The sequence below is a fragment of the Phallusia mammillata genome, chromosome 7, assembly GCF_965637545.1.
Source record: "Phallusia mammillata chromosome 7, kaPhaMamm4.hap1.1, whole genome shotgun sequence".
In the NCBI taxonomy this organism is placed as follows: Eukaryota; Metazoa; Chordata; class Ascidiacea; order Phlebobranchia; family Ascidiidae; genus Phallusia; species Phallusia mammillata.
Window position 1 is genome coordinate 15378501 of NC_137258.1, and position 21688 is coordinate 15400188.

The window sequence follows — 21688 nt, forward strand, 5'->3', positions numbered from 1 at the left end:
CACGAAAAAACAGACGACAACACCACTTTTTCCTATCCTTTTCCATTGTAAACGCTGAAATCTTAGTGGTCGCGTTCAAGCGGAACCGATCTTAATACTTGCAGAGAACATTTTTATTTTTAAAACACAAATGAAGTTTTATAAGTATCAGATTAAAATTCCTAAAAATCTGAATAATTAATTCAAACTTATAAACAAAATTTTAGTTCGATCCGTTGCGTATTGGCAAAGATATCGCCCCATTTATGTCGTCGCTGAATGGGCAGTGTGCAGTCTCTGCTTAGTAGTCTCTGGTCTAACTGTTACGAAAAAATGGTCGATTATTCCACTTCACAATTAACAAAGCGGCGAATGTTTGCGCACAATTGTATCTGTGATGTAACAATTTACGGACCAGTCCTGCAAAACCAGATAAAATGTATTCTGTATGACGTTAGGCCAATATACTCTCGCAAGGAGTAAAATCACGTTTAGTGCCTCATTCAAGCTTTCATCTTGGACCGCAATTCTGCCCATGAGCTATGACCAAAATTGGCTAAGACAAGTTGCATTTGCATTTCTGACAGATGTGTCCGGACTGGATCTTTGACAAAAACTAATTGAGTAGCCTTGTTCTAGATTTATTCCGTAGTGTTTTGATCGCAAAAAGGTTAACGCAACTGAGATATTGTCAGGGATTGTGTAGGCCTATTATCAAATATGGTAACCCTAATGTAAGTTATATATTGATGAAATAACGGTCTTCGACAGAGTAGAAATGATGCACTTAACTTTTTCCGAGTCCTTTTCCGTCTTCCCTAGATTTTGTTTGCGATAGTATTTTTTCTGCCTAACGCTAGCTTGGTCAAGAAAGGGTGCTTCTTTTTCAAATTTACACGGTTGGTAAAGTTGCCTAAAGTTATCGTAATATAGCCTAACCCAGGCAGTGGCGAATCCGAAGGGGGCGAATAAAATGGTAACATTTAACACCATTTCAATAACACCCTATTTCGCAAACCTGGCAAAATGTATTATTGGTTATTGCCCCCAAAGCATGTTAAATTTACTCCAGGTATATTGGACGTTATGTTGGAAGTTTATGGGACATTTCTGACAGAACCAAAAAGGCCTAAACAAAATGGACGAGGAAAGAATTTGTGGATTAGCCTCAACGGCGTCTCCAAAACATTTCAGTATTTTTAAAGCTTTGAGGGTCGGGTTTGTTGGAATTTCCCAGTATACTCCACATTCCGACTTGGTAGAAATATGCAAATACAAACGGTTGTACACTGAGGCGTAGGCCGCTAGTTAGGGTGAGACTACTTCAAAGTTTGCAGCAGTAACTTGGCATTGTGCGTTCTACCTATCCCTCCATTCGCAACAACACTGTATGAATGCAAACGTTTCGTATTGGTTTAAAGTTCAGAAGAATTTCTGAAAAGCATAGCCTAGGCCAGTGGTTCCCAAACTGTGGCCCATGGCCCAGTACTAGGCCACCGAGACATGTTCAATTGGCCACAGAGCTATTTGATCAGATTCTACTGCTTTGTTATACTGTAGATATTATGCCTTTTTATTTTGAAAAACAATAATTATTTGCAAGAAAGGTCATTGTCTCCTAACAATGCGTTTTAGCTGCTGTGTGGGAGATAGCAGTTCAAAGTGGTTTAGTAGTCAACATGCGAGTAGCGGCAACTATAGCCATTTATTAAACTTTCTGAATCTTGTAGCCAAATTTCAGTAGCATGTACCTCATTAAAAAAATGCTAGAAACCATATCGCCTGTTTTTGAGTTAAATTTTCAGAGAAATTGTTTGTGCCCAAATTTACAGCACGTGGTGAGCCACGAATCGCTATTAGTTACACATTTAGGCCAGAGACCAAAAAAGTTTGGGAACCCCTGGCCTAGGCTATAGCGCATTACTAACGTTGGTCCGATACTCGACGAACCCGAAGTTAATGTCTGGGTGGATCATTGAAGTTGCACGTATGTTGATTTTGCGACAAATAAAATTTGAGTGCAGCAAACAAATAGTCAAAAATTTCTACATTTATCCTTGCCCACAGGATCCTCAAACGTAACCAGATGTGCGTAAAAACGCGGAGAGTAGAACTGGACAGTTGCCTATTGCCAGGGCCAGGCGAGGTGGAAGGAGCAGCCAGATAATCGACGTGATACGAAACAGCGGCTCCGCGCATAAACATAATACGTTCTCTAATGTTTTCGTTGGGACACGATGAACAGGCAAAAATGTATTGAAACTAAATGTTATGTATTGATATTTTTTCCTGATGGTCAACTACACGAGAAGGTTGGAGAAGTGAATAAAAACATTAAACAATATTTAGATGCCGAATACGACCGGCAATATGTTGTTGCAAGCAATACGATGAATGTATGAAACCGCGTTAAGGTCAACATTTGTGAAATACATAACTAAACGTCGTTGTTGAACTGCGTTTCAATTAAAGCGCGTAAAATGTCATTTATTGGTCACGGAAAGAGGGGTTACTGCGGCTAAAGCAAAGTCAGATTTGGACTGTAATAAATAAAAGCTGTAGACTTGTTTTAATTATTTTTGCCTAAAATAAAATCATCAAATCATACTTGGGTTTCCAAAACGTCTTTTGTTGTTGCGTGGCACCTATGGACGGCGTGAAACGGTCTGTTTCGGCATGGATAACGCACAGCCAAAGTTTACTCAACATATTTTGTTTTACTGTAAAAAAATCCATTTTTTTAGCTATTCATTTCGTTTCATTATGTAGCTTCTTAGCTAGTTTTTATAGCTTAGTTTTTGCAACGAAACTAGGCGCATTTTAAATTTTTGTTTCTTTCGAACCATTTAAAAATGCAAATTGGACGAGTATTAAAGCTTGGTTTGAGTTTATTAAATGCATTCCCTCCTTTTGGTAATTAGTCTTTCCAAACATAAAGATTAAACCATGCTGACACTGTTACCAATTTGAGCGTACACTAGTGTAGGGAACCATTTGTTTATGCCTGCATAGATAATTGAGTCCCTCAATGCATGTAAAGAAATACATTTAAAATGAGCAGTTAACAAACGTACCTCTGTTACAAGCAGGGTTGCCAAACCGTCCTTATTTCTAAGATTTGTCCTTATTTTGAAGAAATGTCCTTGTTTTGACTTGGGTCCTTATTTTGTCTTATTTTCAACAATTACAAAACATCTATCTTTTTCCTCTGGCATGTAACATACCAAAACATGTTTTTGCGCTGAGATTTTGTGACATTATAAAGAAAATAAGGCATGTGATATGTCATGGCTCATATAAATGCAAAAAAAATGTTTCATTTTGTATGAAAATTTAATTTTTCGCTTGTCCATATTTTGGGCTCCATGTCGATGGCAACCCTGGTTCCAAGTGTGAAAAAATAACATAAAAGAGACAAGCAAAGCCTCAACAACTAAGTGATTGAATTAAAAACAACCAAAATTGACACACTCATCTACTCCAACTTGCAGTGGTGAAGTTGTGTTTGTCCAAAATTATGCATTTTTAAGTTGAATTTGGAAACCTCCGTACAATTGTGATAGCACATTATATAGCATATGTAGACAGCAGTTATAACCTAAATCTTTGACAGTAAGCCAATAAGCACACAACTTCACACAGTAACAACATAAAATTATTAATATTGCACTACAAATTGCAAGTTTAAAATTGCAGTCTATTACAAATTGCAAGTATATTACCCTGGCAGCATTGGTTTTATGTAGAGATGGGTGGGAATCAAACAATGCAAACAAAAATTGTCAATGTTTTCCTTCTGAACTAACTCTGTTGAACCTTTGTGCTGCTGATAAATGCCACGAATTTGCATTTTTGGTAAAGCCTACAAAAACATTTTTACTAGGTCTGTATTTCAATAAACCAAACCAGTGCTCTTTTTTTCAATCTGCATTTTCATTAGGGAGTGCATAGTCACATAGTTTTTAATTGTTCGTCTATTTGGTTTAACTTACATTATTAGGTTTTTACATTTAACATTGTGTATTAATTTCTCTGAAAAACTGTACCAAATTATACGCATTGTGTCTGTAATAAAAAAAACCAACCTGGTAACCCAATGCCAAAGGAATGAAGATGCATTTAATTGAATGTGAATCAAATGGGGAGAGAAAGATTTTAGTCTGCTTCGGTCCAGAAAACATGAAAGCCTCAACTGATTCAAAACCGGCCTCAATAATTTTAAAGTCTTTACTTTTGTTGGTGATGTTATACGTCACTTTTATAGACTTTCGCAAGACACCATATGCTGGAAAATTGGCATCAATTGAAATAGGGAAGGACCTAAAAAAAGAAAAAAAACAGCTTTTTACAAATTTAAGTAGTTGCAAATTTCCATTTCCATCAACAATTTAAATACCTTGATAATATTTAAGTTATATATATTGCCCTTACACCAATTAAAGTCAGAGTCGCCTATGTTGGACTGCTATTTATTGTTTAGTGAATTCCTCACCTTATTGTTAGGGTTGGCAATTTCAAAGACGTTTCGGTGGTACAGTTTTTACTTCCATATCTTTTCCACCTAACAGTATACAATCCAAGCTCAGCAGTATCTGATAATATCAATAATAGTCAGTAAACACAAAACATTAAAACTGTGTTGTTGCTACCTGTCTTTTCCATTGAATCAGGAACAACTAAAGCCAAACATTTAACTAAACTCTCCCCTTCACTGGCAAGAACAGAAACTTCATCATTTTGAGAATATGACATGGCAGAAAATACACCTTCAACTGGTGGATTATGTTGACTTGATTGGACCTCAATTGGCCAAACACTATGTGTAGTAAGGGATGCCAGCATCAAGAACGACTGGCCAAGATAAACTGATGAAATAGATTCCATATTCATTGACATAAGGTGGGCCGTGAAACTAAATGGTTCCACAACATCAAAACATATGTTGAAGGATGATTTGCTTGGACACGAAATCATTTTTAGTTGTTTACCAGCAACAAGCACCGACTGCACTGACAGATTTGACACATTATATTGTGTTTGTACAGTAACAGTAGCTGCGCCAGGCACAGATGATCGAATGTATACAGTTCTTTTTAACTTTTCTTTGCGTTTTAAACAACCAAGCTCCATTTCCAAGGTTTTGGATGGTCGTACCAAACTGTCACAGTCAACTGACAAATGTGCAGCCTGAAGGAAACTATCATCATGATCATCTGGTTTTAATGTTATCAAAATATTGATGTTTTCAGCCAAATCTTCTTCAGAAGTGATGACAAATGTTAAAGGAAAGGCTTCATTTGTCAGTGCAGGTGAGGAATGGTGGACTTGCACATCAAGTCTTGATTTTCTTTCAACAACATTCGTTGATTTTCTTTCCTTTATAGACTCCCAATCCACTGTTCCTTGATTGCTGTGGATTTCATTAATTATATCGGATTCCTCATGATCAATCTCATTATCGGTTTTCAGCCAATTAAGTTGCAAAATGTATCTTCCAGTTTCAGAACCCAGCTTTAAAGTGACATTTTTCACCTAAAATAGGTATATTTTTCACCTAAACTGGATGTTTATAACTTTTTACAAAAGCTTGTGACCTACCTGTATTGACTTATATAAGTCCTGTAAATCCACTGGAAACTCAAATACATGTTTTCGAATTTCCTGGCTTTTGTAGTACAGAGCACCATGTCCTGGTGTGTCAGAAATTATACAAGCTGAATCGTAGTCAAAATTATTTAGACCTACAGACAACTCTATAAACTGTATGGGCTCAGGGCATGTTATACGGATGAAAACCTGTATCAGAAAATAGATAATATTTATGTTTCAACAAAATTCTGTAACAAAATTTGCATTACCTCCATGCAAATGCAGGTGTCAATTGAAAATTCAGGCTGGCTGAATCTCGCTTTACATTCAACAAATGGTACCAGGCTGGTCATTTCCACATGTAAAGTCCTTGGATTTTCTAAACTTGCTGTTAGATCTTCCCATGCAGGTGGCACAACCACGTTATCACAAACCTTATTATTTTGACTGACAATTTCAGATGGTAGTGTAACATACTTTGGCAGTTTTCCACACAAAATCAGAAACATGTTTTCTTGGATCAACTTCTTTTTTGCACTTGGCAATTGGGAAAGTGAACTTAAAAGTTCAAAAGAAGAAGTCAAATAGTTCTGGACATCAGCAAGCATGTATGAACATTGAAAAATGATAGAAACCAGCTGGGTGAGAATTGAACACCAACGACTCTCGCGATATGCTGGCGTTGCCCTACATAGCAACACTATCACCTTACTGTAGTCTTCAGCATGGTAATATTCAATCGCCATTTTAATAGTAAGATGTCGTTTCAGCCTTGGACAATGAAACTTTTTAAACTGAGTCACTGCCGAGCTGATTAGTGGAATAATAATCCATGAATGATCTAACTGTAACTCTTGCTTTTGCAAAGCCAGTATGCCATCATTCTCCATTGCAACATCTGGTGGATCTATTCTTTGGTGGCCCTGCCGCCATGGCCTTTGGCCAAAAAAATCCATTGACTCTGCAGCCAAAGGGTCAGGAGATGGATAGTTGAGACTCTCAATAGATACACACAAAGAAAGTGCATGTTGCCGCCTCAAAGTTGCATAGTGGGCTGCCTGCTGGTAATAAAATCCTGGATGTTGTGTTTGAATCGCAGAAAGACCCTGTTCAATGGCGTTGCTGAACAAATCAGCAAACAAAAGATATTGTTGACTAAGCCAAGCACAATGTTCAAACATAAGATCAGGATTTCCAAACTGGTATTTAAACTGCTCAACATGACGCTGAAACTGGTTGATGGCATCAAGAGGTGCATTTAGTTTTAAAAAACAAAGACTACAGATTTTGTAGTTGACAAATCCTCCTACAACCTTTACTTCTAAGTTGTTTGTTGCATGTGACCTCAGTTCATGAATGTGGGTATATGACTACAATGATAAAACAACAAGAGTTACTTTTTAGGACTTGCAGACTAAAGGAATATTTGGATGTTACATAAATAACAGTTATTTTTCGGTCATAGAAGGTGTCAAAATTGTGATCAGTTTTATGTTTGGAAAAACAAATAGGTTAGGAACAAGAATTGCATTTGAGAGATTCACCCCAAGCTTTCAAACTTCTACTTATGTTTAATTGGAAAAGCACAAATAAGGAAAACAATGAATGCATTCTAACCGAAGTGTGAAAATTTTCAAGCAATGTAAATTGTCTGTGATCTAAACCAGGGGTCACCAAACTTCTTCCCAGCGGGCCGGATCATTTGAATAAACACACCTGAGGGCCCCATGGCTTATAAGCCCTGACGCAGCATTTTTTAAACAGGAACTCGCAAGATGTTTTTGACAAGACGGCCAAGGGCTTATGTCTTTAAACGATCTAATTGGTATTCAGATGTTGCCGCTAAATCGTAAGAATGTATGTGTCTCATCTCATCTACCAACTAATGCTCCTTTATACCAGGGGTCCGCAAATAGTGGACTTGGGTCGCGAGACCTTCCAGTCTGGGTCGCGAAATATTTTAAATTTCCCAGGAATATAAGCATCGCATCTACAGTATTATTGAATTTCAGCTTTTTTCAACCTTTTAATTATTATTGCATTGTTACGTATGACTACGTAACTGTGACATACAGTCTATGTAACAATGCAAAAAGTTAAGCGCACCTATGCAAGCATGCGTTTTCTGATTAGCTGTGTTCTCAACACAGAGCCCACAGTTCTCATTTGTTAGAATAAATACGTTCGTTTACCTACTGTTTTATGTGAAAATAGCAACTTACAATAGCATAATAGCAGTCTTAATATTGATATTTAGTTGATTAGTATTTTCCACAGACTTGATGCTTGGGTCGCGAGAATTTAGAGCAATTTTTTTAGGGTCGCGCCAAAAAGTATTTGCGGACCCCTGCTTTATACTATCACAAGCAACAAAAAAAGGCAATTGTTGACACACAATTACTATTCTTTGTTCCAGTCTGTGGCGTAATAAATCACTTTTCGAACATACCTATGCGCTGTAATCATAGGCGTAGAGTTTTAAAAAATACCGGGGGTGCGCCGTTTGATCTTCCAAAAATGATGCCTATACTAGTACAGTATCTGTACCAGTATAAGACCAAATAACGACATCTTTTACATGCTTTAGCCTGTAGTTTCTATAAAATTAATTTGTAAATAGTCACTTGGCGCAATATCTCTGTGTTCGATTGAAAAGTTTGCTGTGCTTTAATAAAACGAAAGGACGATTTGCCGAATCAGCCATTTTAACAACGATTAAGTTTAAAAACGTGTTACGGCGGGAAATAAAAGTAAAGCAATTCACGTTTTAAATATAGCCGACTATGTATTGTTGACGCTTTAACTTAGGTCACCCTGGAACAAGTTTAGGCCGTTGCAGAGCTTTGCAAACGGACATTAAACTCGGCTTAGGAATTAATATGTTAACTATTTTTAAATTTATTTTTTATTGCAGAGAGTTATTGCGACAAATAATACTAAAACGTTAGTCCATAAGTCATGTTTATGTTGCATTAAAATGCCCATTTATTGCGAAACAATTACAATTGTTACGTTTCAGCCAATGTCTGTTCGATCAATGGCGTGAATGCAAGCGCATTTGTTTAGCTGGAAACACGTTTTAATTAAACCGACGTAACCTGAACAAAGATGCGATTTTGACGTTATACAAAGGTTAAGGCCGGGGGTGTGCGGCACCCCCGCACCCCCGTACTCTACGCCAGTGGCTGTAATCCTGTTTGACCAGTAAAATTATTACTAGAATGCATTCTGCAGGTTTGTGCAATCTTAATGTATTACATTGCAAAATGTTTCTTACGTTTTATTAAACCAAAAATACCTTCGTGGGGTGGATAAAATGACAGCAAGGGCCGGATCCGGCCCACGGGCAGTAGTTTGGCATTGGGGCTAGTGTTAAACACCTCCAAAAGTATCCAACATGTTAAGATTTTGAAATAATATTCACCTGTCTATAATGTTTCAAGGCAGTGGAGGCATCTTGCATAAACTCACTAAAAAATGCAATTTTAAATTGGTGTCTGGGAAACAGCAATTGGTGTGTTGTTTTGTTGAGAAATTCTTTGTGAGCTTTCACTCGGCGCAATTCTGAATGATAATAGGTTTGTGCCAGTTCAACAAATGCAGATTCCAACCTACAAAAAAAACTTATATATACACAAACCCAACGATGAAATGATAATAAATCTGACATATACGTTGGCACTCATCAGGGTTCCATTTACCTCACGATGTAGCCAAGTAAGTGATCACTGTGTGGCAGGACAAAGAGGGATTTTGATGATAAGTCACAAGCACTGCATAAAGCCGCAGCTCTCTCTGCAGCTACCATGTCTTCTCCTGGTGGCAGTGGTGTGCTTTTTTGAATTAATACAACTGCTACCTTGGTGGTTCGACCTAATACAAAGACTATTCAAATAAAAAACTAAAATAGTGGTTTTCCTATATATTGCCAGTTTATATATACTACATCATATTTAACGATGTATCACATATACCAGGGGTGTCCAACTCAAACACACCGCCGTGCCATATTTGGTTTCAAAATATACTCGCGTGCCAACGTTTGGTACTTTTTTCAAACTATGTCTTTAACGTCTTAATGGTACGGGCTCCGAATATTTGACCAATACCTATTAAAATAGTTGGAAAAAAAATGTCGTCAAATGCGAGTAAACTTGTTCATGATACTCAAGATACAAAATAGTTTGCAACAGGGTTTAAGTTTTATCCAAAAATAAAGAAATTAATTAATGGGTTGTGTTCAACCCATTTATTAAACTACTGATAACCTTGACTGAAGTTAGAATAAAGGCCAAGAAGAATCAATAGAAACAAATGTAATTGCGTAACAAATCCTAATGTTTATCTCATCCAAATGTGCAAAAGCTTGTGTGCAATTTTCAAATGCTCTGCGTGCCACTTTCGGCACGCGTGCCAGGTGCCCCTGACATATACCATTTACTATATTTATAATGGATATATATTTGGCACCAACATTTCATTGGGTCCCTATCTTTTTCCTGGCACTTTATAACATATATATATAATTGTTTCTGCAAGCTTAATCTAATGGGTCCCCAAACATGTGCATATGCGATTTGGTAACAGTAAAAACAGGGCACAATCATTGTTAAACTGGAATAGTGGTTTTCCTATATATTCCATTTTACAGAAACTGTGCCATATTTATGCACCATTCATTACAATTGTAAGGGATATACGCAAAACTGCGTGATACAACAATTGCATAACTAATGTTTTTAAATGATTTACAAACATATCTTAATTGCGAAAAGACTGACTGATAGCATGTCCAGTTATGCGCAAGGCCGAGATATTCGCTTTTCAGTGGGCAGGTTTGCGCTTTTTGCATCCAATTGGGGGGGTTTTCGACATGGAGTTGTGCGTTGTTTTTACCAGGTGGAAAATGGATGAGTCCAACTATTTAAACTTTTAACAAAGTTTCAACATTTTTTTCCTTAATAGCCCTTTGTTTGTTGAATTATGATTTTTAATCCGCACATAGCATTCCCTGGCACCATTAAGTTTCTACATGCCAACAATACATTTGCTTAGCTGGGCTTTTTATGTCCAAAACCTGTTCTGAAAAAGTTTTATTAACGCTTCCAGTTTGAGAAGTCACATTACACAGGTGTAACAAATAGTGCTGTGTTGTCGCTCTGCGCTTCGAAACACGAATAAGTTGACCTACATTAACGTTTACAGCACAATATAACTAACATCGTGATATCTTAATTCCAACCAGTGAGAAAATGGTCAAGTGACGACTGCGATCATGCTTGAAGCACAGGCATTTTTTTGCATGCGCCACTATCGTCAATCACTCCCATTGCGTCAGCTGTGCACTGAGCGAGCACAAATTTGACAAAAGACAGCATGTAAAACATATTTGGGGCTGTAAGAGTAATTACTGAGCCGATTGCACTGAAATTATTAACAGTCAACAAGGAGCACCCTATCCACAGCTGTTTAAAATTTCAGCAGGTTAAGTCTTGTATTTCTGACCTCATTAAAATGTGAACAAACAAACAAATATTTGGGGGTAAAGGGGTGAAAATGGATATATACAATTTCAAGTTACAAAATACTTTAAAATACGCGGCAATGTACCAATCAAAAAAGTATGAAACTCCAGAATCCAAAATCATTTAGCAAGTACAGCCCTTTTACAAATTTCACGTTTTGGGGGGCTGTGGGTGAACCGAGGGATCAAATGGGGTCAAAATTCACATCGACCATCTTTAGACCAATGTCTATAATGTGTGTAAATTTGAAAAAGTTTGAACCATTCTTTCTTGACCAAAACGTGGGAAAAAATCTGTGTTAGACGGAAAAAAGAAAAAAAATATAGACTGGGAAGGGGACCCATAATTATTTAACTGACTTGCAATTAGGGGGATGCCTATAGTAGGTTCATTGTGAGTTGGTGATAAATAGACACAGTAATTTGTTTCATATCGTCATTTTGAAACATAATATTCACGCATCCGGTTTATTTTTATAAAAGCAGTTAAACTTGTCATTACCTTGTAGACTTGTCCTTACAACTTGAACCCTTGAAGCACATGCCAAGTGGCGTTCTCTCCAGGCAAGCTCATCCCAATCCAGCTCAAAAAACACAACAACTAATGCTGGAATTTCATTTAGGTGTTTGGTCATCCATTTTGTTTTCAACAAGCCTTTAGGGATATACCAGTCATAAGAAGAACGCTTCGTCTTACATCTTGGAAAAGCATGATCACCAGGCAAACATGCAAATTTCACTTGCAATCGATCTGGTCGCCTAGAAAAACAGGGGTTTATTTTTAATTTAATGCTGGGTATAACCACTTTACTGGGATCTTTAGTGAATAATTTCACACACCTACCAGCATACATTTAATTAAAGATTACTTTTTTTCAATAAAACATTAAAACAAATCTACTTGAGAGACTAATTAAATACTAAAAGAAAACATATGCATGGATCCGATCTACAAGGGAACTGTTTATTTTTGTGGTAAAGTATTATTAAGTTTTGCTTCACCTGTTGTTACTGAAGGCATCCCAAATAGTTTTATGAACAGCATTGTATGTAATATCCAGCCCCGTTAAAACAACAAATGGTTTTGGACAACATTGAAGTTCATTCGGTAAAGTAATAGAGTTAGCCATGGGTAACAAATTATGACATGTAAAGCCTAAAACAAACGTCTTTTTTGGAAGAAAACTGTCAAGAGTCTACAGCAGTGCTATTTAAATGGCGCACCGCAGACCATATCCCAGATTAGAAAGTTTTTTTATAATATATGCGCGGAGGATATTTTTTTCGTCAAAATAATTGCGCGGTATTACATTTTTCTGCGCGGATTCAAACAATTTGATTGACAGGTGGATTTAACCATTAACGCAACTTGTATGTAACGCCTGCAACACAAAAAGAACAACAAAAAAATATAAACACCACGAATCTTCAGTTTTGTTCTATTGCGCCGCAGCTGCTCTGCTAATTTCATTTTCATAACGATTCAAACAATTTTTGCTGTTACATTCTTTTCTTTTGAAGTAATCAGGATGCCAAACTGCTCTTAAATATTTGTCAAACAGAAAACATTACTTTCTGTAACTTGTCTAGCCGGCAGTCACTTTAATGTCATAACTACGTCCTAAAACGTATGAACACTGATAAAATGTACTTTTAACGACGACGTTAGCGATTTAGAAATGTAATTGCAAGCGTGACGATCGGTCAGTTACGATGCGCTTGACTGATTTACGTGGATTGTTCGCGAAATAAGGCTTGTGACGACATAGAACTTCATTGTGCAACATAAATATACTATTTTACCGAAAATTTATTGAAGTTATATGCAAGCTGTGCTAAGTTGCGCGGACAAGATTTTATTGCGTGGATTACACGTCAAAAGCCCAAATTTGCGCGGATTACGAGGGAAATTTCAAAATATTGAGCGGAGGAATCCTCTGCTCCTTTGGTCTGCTTAGCGATTTTTCGGGGGAAGCACCGCTAAGTTGCCGCAAGTTAACTTGCACCGCTAAGTTGCCGCAAGTTAGCTATCTTTCGTTGCGGCAAGTCGGCTTGTACTTGCAACGCTATAAGTTGCCGCTTGCGTCGCAACTCGTAAGTTGCCCGGTGCATTGTGGGAAATTCATGTTCTTTGGGACTTTGGGAAAGTAATCGCCAAGATTAGCACAATTTTAAATATTTGGTCCTCACGTGGTTTGACCCTCTTGGGCCGCATCTATATTTTAAGAACTCTAATAATCCCCATATTGATTTATAAAGTTAGTGTGCTCCCAATTAACCTACCGAGCGCGTTTCTACGCAAACTAAAAACTAAACTGTTTCAGTTTGTGTGGGGATCGAAATGGGAACGAGTTAAGTGAGGGGCAAATATGTTAGATGTAGATACTTACATTATGGCCCTAAACCTTAAATGGGCGTCAAAATATTTCGACGAAAATTATAGCGCCCCTTGGAAACACTTGGAAACTAGTGTCATATCTAAAATGGAGTTAAAATGTTGGTTTCGAGTCGATCTGCCTACAGCAGTAACAATGCTCGCAGATTATTCCTCTTCGAACAGTTAGGAAAACCATTACTGATTGCAGAAAGCTAATGCAAATAATGGAATCGACCAAACCATATACTAGATCGCTGTGGGCCAGCAAAGCTGTTGCTCTCAAATCTCAAACGTTTTATGTAAAATCGCTCATTAACGCCGGAATTCACTCAAACTTATTAGATAATGCCGGAGAATATCTATCATATGATGAACTGGCGATACAATTCAATTGCACCCCAAACAATCACGACTTTATGAACTTTATTAAAATGATAGCGGCTCTGCCACCGATTTGGGATCGAACAAATGACAACTCCGGCGAAAAAAAAAATTTAAATTTGTGCAACGATTTCTTTCAAACATTTGACTCTCCTAAAGCAGTTTATAGTAAAATTAAAAACTACACGACGATTCTTCCTGAAAAACAAAAACGCAGCTGGGAACGGGATTTGGGTATTGCTTAAAATACAATTAACCCATTGGGAAAAATTGTACCAATTAATCAACTACAACTCGACAATGGAAACCAAATTGCGCTCCCTACAAATAAAACTGAATTTTCGTGCCGTTGTGACCAAAGATGTTTTGTATTCATTTGGTGTTACAGATACAGACCAATGTGTTTTCTGTGAAAGTGAAACTGAAACGATGAGCCATATATTCTTTGTGTGTAATCATATTTTTAATTCCCCTTAAAGTTAATCCTGTATACGCTTTATTTGGTATATTTAACGAATCTAAATTATTGAACTGTTTAGGTGTACACGCTTTGTAATTTACAGTTGTAAGTACGCGAAAATACTTCCTAGAGACTCTCCATCACAGCACTGTGAAATCAGTCAAGAAATCTGAATACATTGCGGCTTTAAATGGCAAGAACCTCCCGATGTATTAAGGAAAATGGGCAGGTCTTTAATTTTTTCGTCGCTACTTATCTATAAGTGTTATTTATTTTATCGCTCGTTTACCCTTCCCATTGTGTAGGTTTTTCTTCCTTGCTAATAAAAGCTCCTAAAAATTTTTTATGTCTAAATGTATGGAGATGTCCCACAATGCACCGGGTAACTTGGTTGCATACGACCTTCGTCATCCACTTAAACTTAACTTCATTCATTGTCATAACAATAATAAAAATAACTCGTTTATTTGCAAGTCCACTCGCTTGTGGAATGAGCTTCCACAAGAAATTCGCTGATTGAAGTAATTTTCAGCATTTTAAATAACGTAAAAGACATTTCTTTACACCAAGAACTAATACATTGAACCCACATGGATCTCAAACCAAATTCATCGCAATGACGTAGTTGATTGTATGCTAAGACTTGGTCACAGCCCACAGACACTGAGCTTTATAGTGTCTCCTCTTTTCACAATGTTGCTCCTAATATTATCCTTCGTTACATATTGTTGTGACATCTTAGTTTATAAGCAAAGCTAACCTTTGTTAATTTTCAATGCTGCTCAAGTTTACCTGTCTGCTTGTAAAGGTTTTTGATTTGTGCACCACATTGTTTTCCTTACTGCTTCTGTTTGCTTTTTGCCACTATTTCGTTCAGTTACTTATGACCCCGTTTTCCACTAATGCGTTTCGTATTGTTGCATAATGACCAGACAGTGGGCAATTCGTATTCGAATGGAATGCATTCGAATAGGTTTTACCATCTTCGTGCTGTATTCAAATGATTTTGGCTTTCGTTTGATAGTGCATGAATATTCGAATAGTTTATGTCAGGGGTAGGGAACCTTTTTGTTCATAAAGGCCACTCAACGTTTTATCGACACTTGTGTAGGCCGCATAGACTATTTCCTAGGCCTAGGACAGTGGTGTTCAAACTCTTTGATTTACGGAATGGTCGTTGTGTCATTTTCTCTTGCAAAGTCGTGGGAATTACGCTCCAAGCTGAATAAAGATAAATAAACTTCCCACTACATTTCCACCTTCACTACAACATTCAGGATTTATTTCACGAGTAGATGCGCTTGTTTACACATATCAATGATCTAAGGGCAGCTTGTGACATCACAGAAAAGGCTTAGAAATTAGATTATGCGCAAACAATTGTTTTCTTTGTTACGCAAGTAAGATTGTAGACTGTAGAGCTATGAGCTCTTGGTAGTCCCACATAAAGTGAACACCGCTGCCCTAGAACTTATCAAATAGTAATGGGAGACAAAATCCACAATTCATGAATACAAAAGCTTGAGCAAATTCATTCGAATTCAATTCGCATTGTTGCGGGTCTTTGCCAACCCAAGAATTCGCAAATTCGAATACACGATAATTTTTTTACGAATATACAATTCGAATTGCTGTCGGCCTTTGGCTACGTAACAATTCGTAAAATCGAATACATGACTATATTTATACGAATACAATTCGAATTGTTGTGGGTCTTTGTCAACCAAAGAACTTGCAAATTCGAATACACGGTATTTTTTTACGAATACAATTCGAATTGTTGTCAGCCTTTGGCAACGTAAGATTAGTTAAATTTGAAAACATGACTACATTTTTACGAATACAATTCGAATTGTCGATTACCTCCAGACTAGGAATAGCCGAGAATATGTTGCCACTGCCACATATTTTGGCCAAATACATTCGAATACAATTCGATTTTGCAGTGAATGTGACCTGATTTGACAAGTTTTTGTGTTACGAAACAATGACACATAGAACTTTGATGTTACGAAACAATGACACATAGAACTTTGATTGTGACGTTACATAAATGCAATTGTGTTACAAAGTTTGCAACATTAGGTTGTTCTCAGCACGTGACAGATGAAGCGTGTTTCGGAAGCAAACAACTCATGTAATTTGGGGAAATTTATATAACGGAGATTTAAATCAGTCAAGCTAATGTGGCAAAACAGAGCTCGTTGGTTTACATTTTTACCGATAAGTTTGCAATGCATAAACCCAAATGCTTCATGAATACAAACACTTGACTTGTTTTATTCGAATACCAAATTGCTCTCACTCAAAAATTACTAAAGTATTCATACATTCGAATAAGGTCATGCAGATATTCGTAAAGTATTCGAATACAGGACGCATGTATTCGACCCCATGTCATTATTAATGACACGAAAAGAGCAACTTTCAGTCTTTGGACTGTCGCCGGGTCTCCATTTTTAACACATGTTAATTACGGGTCTCCTTTCCTGAATGGGATACATTGTTTTTGTCTGTATGTTTTTCTTTTTCTGTCTAAGCCAAGGGTTCCCAAACTTTTTCATTATTTTGTCAAAACGGTCTCTTTGCCATTATTTCGAGGGCTCGCGGTCCTTAAGCTGGAATGTGCATTTCAGGAAAACGAAAGATGATTGCAGGATTTTCGCTAGTTATGCAAAATTGCGCATAATAATGATCTTAACTGTATAAAAGACAGCTTGTGACATTACAGACAAGACAAAAAAGCAGTACGATTGTGCGCGAACAATTGCATTTTTGATAGTTGTCTTTCAATAAAGGCTATTGTTTAGCAATGGAGACAGTCGATTTCTCAATTCTCTTGATTTAAACTTATTCAGTAGCACAAACTGACGCTAAATAAGATTATAGAATTACTTTACCCGCTTCGCGGGCCCCCCAAAATTGCCTCACGGACCCCTAAAGGACCGCGGACCCCAGTTTGGGAACCGCTGGTCTAAGCAATTGGGAGCTCTTTTTTGTGGACACTTACTTAACGCAACAATCACAATGAATCCACAAACCCGCAGTTCTGTGCGCGTGGTATCCGGTATGCATATTTCCAAAATGTAATCTATTTCGCATATGGGGCTTTTTTAACCAATCAGAGGGACGGATTTTTGCGGACTTTCGTTACGTCACGTAGGCCGTTGCGTAGTGGTTTACTTTGCGTATTTTCGATGTTGTAAGGTCGTCACCAGGGCTGCCAAAGCTTGGGTTTTGCCCCAAGATCTTGGGTTTTTACTTGAAGTCTTGGGTTCTTGGGTTTTATTTTGAATTATAGCAATTCTTGGGTTTTGAGTCTTATTGATGAAATAGATATATGTAAGAACTATTTTAACGATAAAAGTTTTTCGGGTAGCTGCACTGTTTGGGCCCTTTTATCATCTCTTTTATTTTCTCTCTATTCTAGACCTTAATTCTTTCTAGATAAGTATACAGTGAAAGCAATCGTTACACTTAAAAATGCAAATAGATCAATGTTCGTTAAACATAAAAACTGCGAACCATCAAAGAAGTTTTAAAGCTTTTAAATATACTGTAGACCAGTGGTCTGCAACCTGTGGGTCGCGACCCCAAGTGGGGTCGCCTAAACTTTTTTTTGGGTCGCTATAAATTCAATTTATTGGCGTTTAAATTTATTACCAAAAAACGGTACGTTTTTGTTCTAGTTCCCGGCCTTTGCTCATGTTTCGCAGTATAGCTTGGTACTTCGTGTTACAATCTAATCATTGTGATGCAATAATCTATACAAACACAAGTTTTCTAACCCATTGTAACGCAATAGAGCCCCATGAATGACATATTGTGTCCAAAATAATACAGCGGGTACAGGGAAAAGTCCATAAATTTACTGATTTCTGCAAACTGGTTGGCATTAATGCGAACTAGCTTGGCCAAATTAAATAAAACTTTTGGGATCTAACATTTAGAGCAATAATGCACGCTGAATGCTAATGTTTAAAGTTCACTTGAAAATTATGGGGACATATTTACATGAAAATAGTTTCAGTTTCGGCATTACTCGAAACATTTTTGTCCCCATCGGAAAAATATGGGGTCGCATGTAAATGCTGATTGAATTTTCTTTTAAATTGGGGTCGCTTTAAAAAAAGGTTGAAGACCACTGCTGTAGACATTACTAATTTTATGAAAAAGAAAACAGATGATGATCATCAAACAGCCAAGAGTGAACTGGCGATTGCTGCATATTTTATTGAACATAATATTCCCTTTGCTTGCATTGACCATTTCCTACCAGTTTGTAAAGTTGCATTTCCGGACAGTAAATTGTCAAATATTTGTCAATGAAACGAGTAAATTTCCTAATTAATTGCATTTCTAACCACATTTTGCATTCTTGGGTTTTCATTTAAATTCTTGGGTTATTTTGCTGTGAGTCTTGGGTTTTGTTGAAATTCTCATTGGCAGCCCTGGTCGTCACTGCTTTTTCAAGTCAAAATAATATTTTATTTTAAAAATATGGCGAAAATGGAAGCATTCAGTACAAAAGTGCAGGTAATGACCAGTATATAATGTATTGCAATAAACTAGACCAGTGGTTCTTAACCTTTTTTCCTTGCTGCACCCCTTTCAACTCACCAAACAATTTTCGCACCCCCTTTCAAATCACCAACCATCTTTCGCTCCCCCTTCTGTAATTGCTTAAATAGAATAGACCTAACCAACCTTAATGATTCAGCATCCCCGCACCCCCTAGGAACAGTTCTCGCACCCCTTTGGGGTGCGTGCACCCCTGGTTAAGAACCCCTGAACTAGACTGATTATACTTTTCTCTTTGTAAAATTACTGATATTATGCACAGCAGCACACAGGCTACTTTCAGAGAAATATATGTAATTTTGTTTTAGATACCATCGCATCGTGAAAACAACAGCGCGGATAAAGCAAGCAGCAAGATAGAAGTGTTCATGTTTACTAAAATGCAATGCTTGCATGTAATGGCAACAATGAGGGCTGGTCTTTTATATTTAAAGCTACTTTTAAAAGGCTGTATGGCTAAAGAGACCTATAATCACCATCACTTACCATATTTTAAATGACATAAATATCTGAAATCAACATACTGCTTAAACTTCCAAAATGTTTACAGTAATCAGCAGTATAATCTTACACTGCAAAAAAAATTAGCTAGCTATGAAGCCAAAAAATAAAAAAGGCTTCAAGCCAAAAATGGTTTGGAATGGCCCATTTTAAAAATCTTTTTAAACATGGCTTATATCAATCCAGTATCGGCTTGTAATGAGCCATGTTTCTACTTTCACACTGAAAGTTTGTTGGCTGAAAATTAAAAATGGTTTCGGCTCATTTCCAGTCAAAAAAATAAGGGAAAAATGAGTCAGTACAGTTAAAGGTTGGTCCTTATGGCTCAATAGTGAGCCATTATTTTTTGCAGTGTACTATCAATTCTGTAATGAGTTGACATCTTTTGTTGTTAACAACCTTTGGATTATACAAATACCCAGTTCAAATGCTGTGTTATTTTCTTGTAACCAAGTGTTTGTGGGTGCTATTTTTTTTTTTTTTTTTTTTGTTAAATATGCAACCTGGTGGACGAAAACGCCTGTACAGCATTTTCTATTATCAGAAGAGATTATAATGAAGCGAGTCTACCAGCGGTCAGAAGGTATGTCAAGGCAGTCGATATCGGTACCATCAAAAAAGAATATGGCCACATCAGATTTGGATAGACTACATTACGAACTTAGGCTCAATCGCTCCTAGGGGACAGCTCGATGTACCAACGGTTTGAAAAGGAATCCACCCAAGACGCCCGACCAATCCATCAAATTTCGGACATTAGTGCCGCTTCATCGTTTGGCAACGGACGCTACTCTTTTCGGATGGCCTTTGTTATAATTTAATTATTTTTCATGGTGTCACGCTGTTCTTGCGCCTTTCGCTTGTTGCTTGCATTCGTCATTCATTGCTCTGAAGAAATCCTACCGTTCTGGTGGACGAAACGTCAGCGAAAATACAAGTTATGGATAGAAACAACTAGTATTTTTGTTTAACATTAACACCAGTTGAACGACATTTTTGTTAAATATGCAACCTGGTGGACGAAAACGCCTGTACGACACAAACATCGTCGAAAATGCTGAGGCTTAAGCATACTTCCATGCGGCAACAATAAATGTCCTACAATGATACAGCACTCAATCCTGAAATAGTGTGCTTTGGATAAGAGTGGTTGTTGGCAACTGCACTTCTTTATCTGCTACAAGCAACTTGGTCCTATTTGATTGCATTTGTTAAGTTGCCTCGGTGTTAAGTTTGACTTAAACATTTACAGATACAAGGCATAGAGTGTTGAATTTAATTGCACTGGTTTTATGTTGGAATTTTTTAGGACTAGAAAATGTTTGATACACATTTATTGGAAACTAAATCGGTATAAATTAGGGCTCAAATAATTAATTTCATTGACATAGGTGTCCCCAATTTGGCCTTGATACACGGTCAAAATTTGGACCAACCCCCAGTCATCAGATTGGTTGACCAAACCAGTTTTTTGACAAAAATTCAAGGTCAAATTTGGATAAATTTTTGCTGGTACAAAGACAACTTGGAATTCCAGCTTGTATCAGAGATTTCACATCTGCAGAAAGACTGTCCACTCTATCCAAGCCAATTTGACTATTCTTCTGCTGAAGTTTTTTCCTCCAAAAAACATTTCGGTTCTTTCTTTTGTTACTACCAATCCAGCAAGTGCTTCTACGAAATGTTGTGCTTCTATTTTTTGAGTTTTAGCTGCAACTTTAAACTTTAAAGGTCTATGGTTTTGCCTACACAACAACTAAAGTTCAGTTTTTTTAATTTGATTACCATTACTATTAAAACTACACGCATAGTACGCTTACACTGGCATTACTATAAACGGTAGAGCTACTAACAGAGGAATTAGTCTGGCCCCTGGTTGAAGAGCATAGACGCGAATCTGGAGAGCATAGACGCGAATTTGATTCGCCAAATTGAATGAAAATTTCGGGTTCTAACTAGTGATGTACCGAATCGGAGAAATTTCGATTCGGCCGAAACCTACGTTAACAAAAAAAATATTCTTTAAATGAAATAATTTTGTGGAGCGCTTTGGTCTGGACCCTAAAGGTACACTGCAATCTTGTTTAGTTTAAATAGTGTTTCTGTGAGAGATTAAACTTTTTGGAATACTGAAGAGTCTGCTCTGCTTGCATTAGTCATTCATTGCATCGCAATCAACAAAGGAAAGGCTTTTATTCGCGCACAACAGCAAAGTCATTGATGGTTTCAGTCTTGTTTGTGTATCAAACGGCCTTTGGATTTGTATGTGTCTTGTAAACCTTGGTTAATCAATCTT

General features: G+C 37.1%; 1 protein-coding gene across 2 annotated transcripts; it reads right to left on the reverse strand.

Moving 5' to 3' along the window:
- Nucleotides 1–3293: 3293 nt before the first annotated feature.
- LOC145237589 (trafficking protein particle complex subunit 11-like) lies at nucleotides 3294–12503 on the reverse strand. 2 transcript variants are annotated; one of them, XM_080100518.1, is made up of 10 exons: nucleotides 12095–12503; nucleotides 11595–11851; nucleotides 9270–9441; nucleotides 8993–9179; nucleotides 5838–6938; nucleotides 5578–5775; nucleotides 4629–5511; nucleotides 4472–4571; nucleotides 4065–4299; nucleotides 3294–3841 (listed from the first exon to the last, which is right to left on the reverse strand). In XM_080100518.1, exons 1-10 carry the CDS (start codon nucleotides 12220–12222, stop codon nucleotides 3698–3700), a joined length of 3405 nt encoding a protein of 1134 aa, XP_079956644.1. In that variant the 5' UTR covers nucleotides 12223–12503; the 3' UTR covers nucleotides 3294–3697. The 2 variants fall into 2 exon arrangements, with proteins under 2 accessions (XP_079956644.1, XP_079956643.1); XM_080100517.1 differs by having other exon boundaries at nucleotides 9270–9453; nucleotides 12095–12486.
- Nucleotides 12504–21688: the final 9185 nt, after the last annotated feature.

What these genes read in the sequence shown, in the direction of transcription:
- LOC145237589 (XM_080100517.1), bottom strand. Translation starts at nt 12,222, where the DNA reads ATGGCTAACTCTATTACTTTACCGAATGAACTTCAATGTTGTCCAAAA. An exon ending in ACTTATATAAGTCAATACAG is followed by an intron (nt 5,512 to 5,577) that starts GTAGGTCACAAG and finishes TACCTATTTTAG; the next exon opens with GTGAAAAATGTCACTTTAAA. An exon ending in CTTTGGCATTGGGTTACCAG is followed by an intron (nt 3,842 to 4,064) that starts GTTGGTTTTTTT and finishes ATGTTTTTGTAG; the next exon opens with GCTTTACCAAAAATGCAAAT.